The sequence below is a fragment of the Sphaeroforma arctica genome (assembly GCF_001186125.1).
Source record: "Sphaeroforma arctica JP610 unplaced genomic scaffold supercont1.213, whole genome shotgun sequence".
Lineage (NCBI taxonomy): Eukaryota > Ichthyosporea > Ichthyophonida > Sphaeroforma > Sphaeroforma arctica.
Genome location: NW_014040345.1, coordinates 68,185 through 78,002, shown reverse-complemented (window position 1 = coordinate 78,002; position 9,818 = coordinate 68,185). Strand labels below are relative to the sequence as shown.

General features: G+C 40.1%; 1 protein-coding gene across 1 annotated transcript; it reads right to left on the bottom strand.

Moving 5' to 3' along the window:
* Nucleotides 1-5,005: 5,005 nt before the first annotated feature.
* SARC_03984 (hypothetical protein) lies at nt 5,006-6,007 on the bottom strand (the record flags this gene model as incomplete). The annotated part of the gene is made up of 3 exons (XM_014302235.1): nt 5,006-5,341; nt 5,502-5,603; nt 5,711-6,007. 3 exons carry the CDS (start codon nt 6,005-6,007, stop codon nt 5,006-5,008), a joined length of 735 nt encoding a protein of 244 aa, XP_014157710.1.
* Nucleotides 6,008-9,818: the final 3,811 nt, after the last annotated feature.

The window sequence follows — 9,818 nt, the reverse complement described above, 5'->3', positions numbered from 1 at the left end:
AAGCCTACATGCTGTACTAAACTCACGGCGTATCCATCGCCAATCCACGGCGAAGCGAGTATAAGACCACGGCATAGTGAAGGCGTAGCCAAGGCCAACTCATAACGTAGCCAAGAGCAGCCCACGCCAATTTGAAACCAAAAAATGTTCAACCCGACACATAAGTCGAGGCGTAGCCAAACAAAAAGTCATGTAAAACGAAATTTACACAAGCATTGCGCACAAATAGGCCATCGGTAGTCCCAAATATATGCTAGTAAGACTCTGCGATATAGAATTAGGCACACCAAAATATATTCAAAACCAACAAAAAAGAGCCCAATTCGCAACAACAACCCCCCCCCCCCCCCCCCAAAAGTAAGAATTCAACAAAGATGTTTTCACTTGGAATCGCCACTTTTTATAAATGGACTGTCTGTTTTATCGGCTGCTTGGTCTACCAATTATGCGCAGAAATGGTCAACGAGATCACCAAGCATGTGGTTGAAGCAAGGCATGGCATGGGCTAAGGCTTAGATTCTTGACTGGTATCAACTACGAATTGAACGCCATGCATATGCGCGTATTATTTGTACATAACCACTCTGTCTCTGTGCGCGTTGTTCAAAATTTTCACCTTTTTTTTTTCATTGCTACAACATTCGCGATGAGCAACTTCGATCATAATGTGACGTTATTCCGGAATGACCTATAGTAGCCGAATCTGGGGTTTAGTATGTACAGCGACTTTACTTGGACTTGTTGTGTACATCGACATCGTTTCTTCATCTGTTTGGACAAGACCTTTTCGAAACTTTTTAGATCGGATGTAGAACGCATTTATTTATTTTCAACACATATGACATGGAATCATAGACCATGCCACTTCCGCTCGAAAACCACAATTATATGCTTCCTTTTAACAAGTACCTTAAATGTATTCACAGACTATATATGCACCCATATGTCACTAGCTGATGTAGATTGATTTCCATCCTAAATCTGTGAGTAAATATCAAAAACAGATGCATTTACAATGCTTTAGCTTCCGTCAATAAAATTTCATCAGGTTGTACACCGAGTACAATGGAGATTTAAAAACTTGATCTCAATGCACCGCTATCGAGGTAATAATCTGCGCTTACCGCGAAATATAATACAGAAAACACACGGATATTACAATGATAGTCATACCAAATACGAGCAGTCCAAGGTCATACAAAGCGATGTGACAGTGCAGACACCTATCTAATTCAAGAATTGGGGGGGGGGAAGTCTGGGGGATTTCTGATCTCGATTCTGAAAGCTGTACAAATCACCTCCATAATCAAGGACCCTGAAAACTCAGACCCACTCGCACAGGTGCTTGAATAATGAAATGCTTTCGAAAAACTAAAGACCTATGGAATCAACCAGCGGCTGATGTTTCAAGTGTGCTTGTAAGTTGCGAATCGGGAACTGATCTCCTTAAACCTATTTGGAGTTGGAACACAAACCATGGTTCTATCAGGTAGATTGCTTCAGATGTGAAGTGGAAGCAAAGCGAACTTGAATGTGATGGCGGATTTAGGGTTATAGGGTTATAGGGCTTTTGACTTCTTGGGGGCTATGATATCATCGGTTCTAGCAGGAACAAATGTAGCAACTTTGATACAGAAGAGAATTGAGTCTATAGCAGAGACTCATACAACGCAAGGGTTAGATAACTTCAAATCTCGATGTCTTAAACTAGCTTCTGGACAAAGCTGTATTCACGCATTCGACTGCAGACCAGACGTTGGAATGTACTACTAGAGTTCTGAAAACTCAAATGCGACAGATCGCCAGTTACCATCCAGAGGAGCGCAAAGTACAAAAGTTTTTACGCTATAGCTATTAAAGCCAAATTATCCTGTCACTGGGGTCTACAGGTAAGCCGCTGGACAACAGGGAGAATCACCATACCTCAGTGGACGAAACGGTATAAAATTTACTGCAACTTATAGTCATTTTGTTATTTCAAAATCTATGGTTTTATCTCTAAAGTAGACAAAGACGACACGATACGATATCCAATACACCACGAAAGGAATTGAACTCGAATCTATTTCCGATGCCCGTTGCAAAAAAAAAATCCCGGAAGGTAAAGATAGAATATACCTATGTGGTTCAGAAGTTCAGTACATGTTGTCCCGCGCACAGTTCAGATCACACTGACACTAATAATATCACACCGCTACTGTAGTGGGTCCCAAATAACATCTGAAAGGCTTTTGTTAACTATGTATAGTGCTTGGATATAGTATTGAGAACGGTATTTTAGTTGATCTTTCTCCAATGAGAATTTTGATATAGTGTCTTCGGCATTGTTTGCTGTGTTTTCCAGTATGTGCAACCCTAGGTCAGTAGAGTGTAAGTTGCGAACTGCCATCTGGTATATATTTGTAAAGTCACATTGATAGACTGGCATCACACTCTTTCCATTTTCAAACCAACTTTAGTAACATATTTAATCACCGGGAGATCGTGCAAATAGGTATTGCACAAGTCATACACAACCGTCATTGTAATATCAAAAATGATGCCGTCCAGGACAATGGATGAAGCATGTATCATAGTCAAATTTTAGACCCCTGAGCAAGTTGCCTAGCTCTGAGTAATCGTCATCTCGACCAGTATGCACACCGATACCTTTTGATCGAGTACATTCGTGCGTTATTGGGAACGCGTGTATCAGTTTGGTATACTGTGATATTCTTATTCGTTTTAACGCACGTTGATGTTCAGTTAGATTCAATGGAACTGTCTAACTTAGACTTTAGGCTTCAACAACTTTTTCTATCTACTACACTTACCATCTTCATTCACGCTTTTCTCAATTTAATTTTTCTGGAAACGATCATAACAACATTTTCGATTTTATATTGTTTAATTCAAGGCTACAACATGTTGCTTGAGGGGTTGTTTGACATGTGCTGATTGTCCTACTTGTTATCGAAAGGCCTATCCCGCGCGTATTTCGACTTGGAAAAGTCTTTTACATAAGCGATAACGGGCACCGGCACAAACAAAGTGTATGACAGCACCTGAAACTTCACACAATTCAGGTAAACAATCTGTACCTCACTCTTACACAATAGAGTGGTAAAGTTAATTTGTGCACCCATAGCCTTAAGAATGTTTTGAATGCCCCGGGTTTGGCCACCAGCCGCTTAATATTGAAGGTTATACTGTCAATTTACGACGGACGTTCATTTATGTGACACCAAATTATGAAATCTCTAAAGCATTGCTGAAGGTTTTGTCCTGTTGATTGGGCTTTGTCCATATAGTAGTCACAGCTGCCTGACAATCACACTAGCGTGTAGATGTATAGATATCCTCATAAACCACTTCAAGTTGTAGTGGATGTCTGCGTACGTACCACTCAAGCAAATATATTCTGAGTGCCCTGAGTTTGACCGTCCGCCAAGCACTTCAAATTAAGATACGATTCTACGACGGACGTGTATCTATATTACACGGATCAATAAAAACCTTAAAACATTGTTGAAGGCAGTTTTCGATCGATTGGGCATTGTTCATGGAGAAGTTATAACTGCCTGACAATCACATACACTAGCCTGTATAGGTGAATAGATGACCTCGGCTAATCCTAAAACCCAAACACTTCAAGTGGTAAAAGATGTGTGCGTCCGTACTCCTTAAGCGTACATGTTTTGAGTGCCCGGTGGTTGGCTGTCCGTCAAGCGCTTCATAGTGAAGATACGATTCTACGACTGACTTTCATATGTTATTAGGTAGATATATGATCTCATACAAAATATTGTAACAGGATTTTTACACACCAGAAAATTGTTAAAAGAGAGAACAGATCGCCGATAGTATCACCTGCGCCTGTAATTTTTAATAGTTGTACTGCCGAGAAATCCTATTCACCTCATCAGCAGCGGAAGTGTCATGGAATCGAATACACAAGGATCCTTGATGGTTTTACAGTTCATATTCTAATTTTCATAGCCTTCTGAAAATTGAATAAGCCAACATCCTCAAAAGGCATGACAAGTATTGGTGTGAAGCAAATTTAGTTTTATTCAACAAATTAATAATAAAAAACACACCGCTTCTACTATTTTTTTCTATTCAATATATGAGATCAATTCAGCTTACCTAAGATATGAAGATGATCAAGGTAGGCGTCTTGCCTAGTATTCATGCCTCCCTCAATGATGACAATAGTGCGTCATGTTCTTGACCGGCAATAGGATTCAGGAGAGTCCTTCCGATGCGTTCAACCGCATCTACTTTCGACCCTTAGGTAAGATCAAGTTGCATTTATTTTTTTGCATCGTCAATCTTCAATGCAAGCACCGAGCCTAGCTGTACCGCTTGTATTTGCGTTAACAACAAACATCGCTTCTGTAGTACTTCTAAGCTGCTCCCCAATGGGGCATGAACACTTCGTAACACATTCCTACACTTCTCGGTTATCCATTTTCCTGAAGCCTTCTGCTCCACGTAATGTTGTAGGACGACCCTTCTTGATGTTAACAGTAGCTGCACACTGTCGATTGAGCAACAACGACATATTATTGCAGGCAATATTGTAAAGTGTTTAACATTGGCACGATAATTCTCTTCTGTTGTTTTGAGCCACAACCGTTGCACAATTCTTTAAGCGGCATCAGCATGCGACACGATTTGATGCGCTGAAGAATAATCGTTTTGATGACACGTAAATCTACTCTGCTTGCGCAAGTCGACTGATTGAACTGACGCAGCATCTTTTGTTGCAGTCGATGTGATTGTTGGTGATGCAGTAAAACTGATACATGGATCGGAATAGCAAGATTTTTGGCGCTTACATATGCGCATATGTCTAGCTCATTGCTCGAGCTATGCGAAAGCTCATTTCAATAGGGTCATTATTAAGGCTTCCTGGTAACACGTATTCAAACCTCAATATAACTAGCAAGTAGCGTATGCGTGCAGCTAGAGCGCGTAGTGTTTGTGATAAGGTAAAAAAATAATAAAAACATTCCTTGTGCTAGCCCATCTTCCAATGGTTCCCGCCCCGTTCTTTCGACGCGTTCGGGTACTGTGTTAGGTCTACTTTACAACACTGTTTGCAGCAGAGACAACTGGAGTTGGGAGTATTATCTGAAGTTGGACCACTATGTTCCATCGTATTGCCCAGATATGCAGAGTTAGTTGGAGTACTTTGAACTCCAGTCACACCAGTACTAGCCACACCAGTACTTATACTTAGAAAAAAAATTACATTGTCATTGTCATTGTCGATACCATTATCATTTATGCTTTCACTGTTAGATGTGTTATTGTCTCCGATCAGTTCACCCAATATACCGTCAATGTCATCAATCTGTATAGGTAAGGTGAGAAAACTGGAGTTGGAGTATTATCTGAAGTTGGATCACTATGTACCATCGCAATGCCCAGATATGGAGAGTTAATTGAAGTATTTTGAACTCCAGTCACATCAGTATTAGCCACACCAGTACTCACACTTAGAAAAAAATTACATTGTCATTATCATTGTCGATACCATTATCATTTGTGCTTCCACTGTTAGATGTGTTATTGTCTCCGATCAGTTCACCCAATATACCGTCAATGTCATCAATCTGTATAGGTAGGGTGTGAATAACTTTAATGTTTTTTTAATATTCAAGATGTTTATCAGTTCAAATAAGCTCATTAAAACTAAACAAGCTAAAATAGAACATTATACCTCTATATCATCCTCTTCATCAATATCATCATCATTATTATCAAATAAAACAATGATTGTCGGATCTGCACTGGCTAGCCCGGCATACCATGAATCCTGTAACCAAGTTGCAATTTCTTCTACTTCTGACAAGCGCGGGTATTCCGGGTTTGTGAAGGGATCCGCACGAGGTAAGCGTTTGTGCTTTCTCTTGGTCGTACTGATAGTTAAGAATGGTTGAATTATAAACAAATTCACCATCTCGAAAAATAAGTATGTTCCTGATGCATTCGTCCCAAACTGTATTCTTAGTGCCATAGATATTTCCGTCGAGAATAGTGTAAGATTCGGTTTCTCAAGGCGATATTAACGCCTTAGAATAAATAAACGCGTAGGTAAATTCTAAGTATCGTGAAAATATCAAAGTAAATAAACGAAATGAGACTTTTAGTAAAGTTAGGTATGCCTCGTGAAAACAGCAATACTCTGAGGGATTGTGAAGCTGAGACATTGCCTATATATAATCCTCTCAGTACTGTTTCCGCCGAAAGGATTTTATTTAGTGTTTCGTTGTCGCTCTATTAGAAACCATGGTATTTTTCATTGGGGCGAATCCGAGAAACTCATAAAATCCTATCTTTAGAAAAATAAATAAAAAAATAAAAATACTCTTGATGTCCTTAGTTATTGCCTTAACCAATAACATGCCACTTATGAAGAATTACCGACTTAGCCTTCATCAGACTGGCACATCTGGTTGGCTGATCGGAGGATCAACTAGGTAACGTTATTAGTCCCTAGAAACCTATATTCGGTTGAGCCATCTCGCTAACGAAGTATTCAGATATAAATAAAGTTGGAAAGTAAATAAAGTTCTATTAATAGAACTAAACCAACTCTTTATGTTTGGTATTTTACTGATGCCTTTTAATGGCCTCGTTAAAATATCTGATATGTAAAATGGAAAAGGTATTAATTAATAAAACCATTAAAAACCATATTAGGAAACTTAAGTTCCTCGTACTATTAATAGTACGTTTATAATTTACGGACTGCTTAAGAGTACGTTTATAACATAGAGTCTAATGTGGAAGCCCGGCTTAATACACAGCTCCCACCCAGCTTTAAGACCCATGAGAAGCAAGTTGCTCACTCAAGCTGATTATGGGTCAAAAAGCGAGAAAGGAAAAACGGGTCGAAACATTAAGTAGCTTAACATATAGTTAATGTTTCTCAAGCGGAGAAGTTAAGCGTTCTCGGTTACCCTGTGAGTTTTGGGCTTAGGTCCGGTAGGTCCGTGGTGGTCGACTAGATGTTTCTTACGCTTCAATGTCTTAAGCACATATGAAGGATGAGCATGAAAGCTCGGGATAAATGATGTAGGCGGATAAGTTTTAACTTCTGTGCCTTCAGACGATGGAAACATGCTATCTTTTTCAGCTTGTGACTTATGCAGGCATTTACGCCATTTTCGATTAAAGGCTTTTAAATACTCTTGATTATCGAAAGCATCTGAAGTCAACTCAGCTATTGTACCGTCTATAAAGCATTTACGATAGTATGTATAGCCTCCCTTATCCGTTCTCCATATAATGTCTTTAAATTCAGAACGATCAAGAGGGGCATTAGAGTCATGTCTTCTTGCGAGTATAATCTCTGTAGTCGGGATACGACTTGTGCCCATATTAAGCGCACTAGAACCATCGGGGTTATTTACCTCGTACGTTTCACTTTTAGTGTCTGCTACCGAGATTATATATGGACCTATCCATTTAGATGTTAATACAGTAGCATCGGAATTGCGTTGACGGATTTTAACTCTGTCACCAACCTGATACTCTGGTATCTTCTTGGTAGTGTTCCAACGCTTTTGCCTTTTTAATAGGGCTATATTGCGTAATTCTCGCAAGCAAGGATATACAACGTTATAAATACGTTGTACCTTCTCTAACCATGGTAACTCATGGTGATCATGTTCGTCCTTGTTAAAAGGGATTTGTAACTCACTATATCTGCCACGAAAATAGTGAGCGGGTGTAGTTCCTGTAACCGGATCAGCACACTCGTTCATCTGTGTTTGTATACAGTTAAGGTGATATGACTAATCATCTGCATCATCCGTTAATGTAGTACGCAAGAAGAACTTAAGTCTTCTATGGCGCGTTTCATTCGCGCCTTGCGTTTGCGGCTTATATGGCACACCTCTCTTATGGCATATGCCTGGTACGAGTACTAGCAATTCCATTACGTCATCGCAGAACTCACTACCGTTATCAGTGCACATAATACCTGGCCACCCGTGGTCAGCAAAGACTTGGCAACATAATTCGGCCACGGTCTGCGTATTCTTATCCTTTAATGGATAGAGCAAGTTAAACCGTGACGCCACATCAAAAAAGTGGCATACGTAACGGTCGCCTGTGTGCTCGGACGTGGGCAGGTCAGCCAGATCAATGGTGACCCTGCGCCATGGAACATCTTCCGTCACACTCTTAAGCGGTGCGAACCCATAGCGCTTGATTTGATTGAGATCACAGTCTGTACATGACTGATATACTCTGTCAACTAAAGTTGCCAGCTTAGGGTGCGCGATCCCATTTCGCTTAGCATCTTTAAGTGCGTCTACTACGTTCTGGTGCTTCAGCCTATGGTTTTTCGTCAGCCAGGCAAGAATGTTTTCATCTTTCTGCTCCTCCAGAATAAAGGTAGGGTGATGAGAATCCACTTGCGTGGTCTCTAAGTCTGTAGTGTTTCCAGACTCCTGTTCTTCTTTCGCATGAGTGTCATAAGTGCGCTCATGTGCGTTAGATACACCAGACTTATTAAATAGTCGCATTGTATGTGTATACGCTTCAGGATTGTCTTTCATTAATCCCTTTGGAAATAAGGTTTGAAAGACCTCAGGCTTGGACTTTATATTATTAAACAGAGTCCTAGCTAGAGACTGACGCTTCTTAACAGTAGTGTCATTAGTAGATTGTATTTCTTGTGCACAGATTTCAAGTGCTGTGTTGCCTTTGAACTGCGTAACGTTCAATTGGGTAGAGAGTGGAATCTCTGATTCTTTGACCTTGTTAAGGAAGGTCTCAGAAGGGGTCCATTTGGTTGTACCAATGGGACCTATACGACATATTATAGTATGTCTCCAAGGCGTCTTCTGGAAGGCTCGGGTACCCTGATATAGGAAGGTATCTACTTCCCTATCTAAATATATTGGCTCGCATTGTATCATGCTTGTTAACTTATTGAGCCATGGATCTTTACTCCGTAATGGGCTACACAACGTGATGGCAGCTTTATGTATATGAACATAATTTAATTGCTGGGCAATTAACTGCCATGGTGGATTAGCCCACGCATTGTGTTCGGAGAGGTCTATTTGAAAGCGTCTCCCAAAGGATGATTTAAAGTCCTGTAATTCGATTGTTGTGCATTATGATGTGCAGCAAACATATCTATGGTATGTGGCCCAAATATCTTTTGAGCCAGTTCAAACCACCTGGGATTACACTTCCAGTCAGTGGCTAGTAACTCACGTACGGATTTATTAAAGTCCGGTACAAAGCGTGATAACATATCCGGTAAATGATTATGTATTCCTGTCAGATGTTTTATATCAAAATGAAATTTTGATATTGTATCATGCCAGCGACTCAGTAATTGTGAGTCGGGGTTCATCTCTTTCATATAATGAAGAGATTTCTGATAACACATCAGCGTAAATGCTGTTCCGTTTAAGTAATCTCGGAAGTGTGTCAGAGCTGCCACTATGGCTAATAGATCTTTTTTAACAGTTGGATATTTCAACTGTGAAACATTCATTGCTCGACTAAAGAATTGTATATATCTAGGTTTGTCATCTATAACCTGATATAATACTTCTCCTAAGTCTAAGTCGGAGGCGTCTGTTGCTATTTCAAACGGCACGCCATCGACTGGTCCTTGTACAACTGTTGTTGGACTGCGTGTTTGAGCGCTTTAAACGCGTCATCACACTCTTTAGTCCACAAGTCTCCTAGTTTGCCTTTATGACATCTTAAGTGTCCAAAAGGTTTAAGGTATTCAGCCAAGTGTGGTACTCCATCTGAAAAGAAGTTTACAAACCCACACATGCTGTTAACATCTCTTC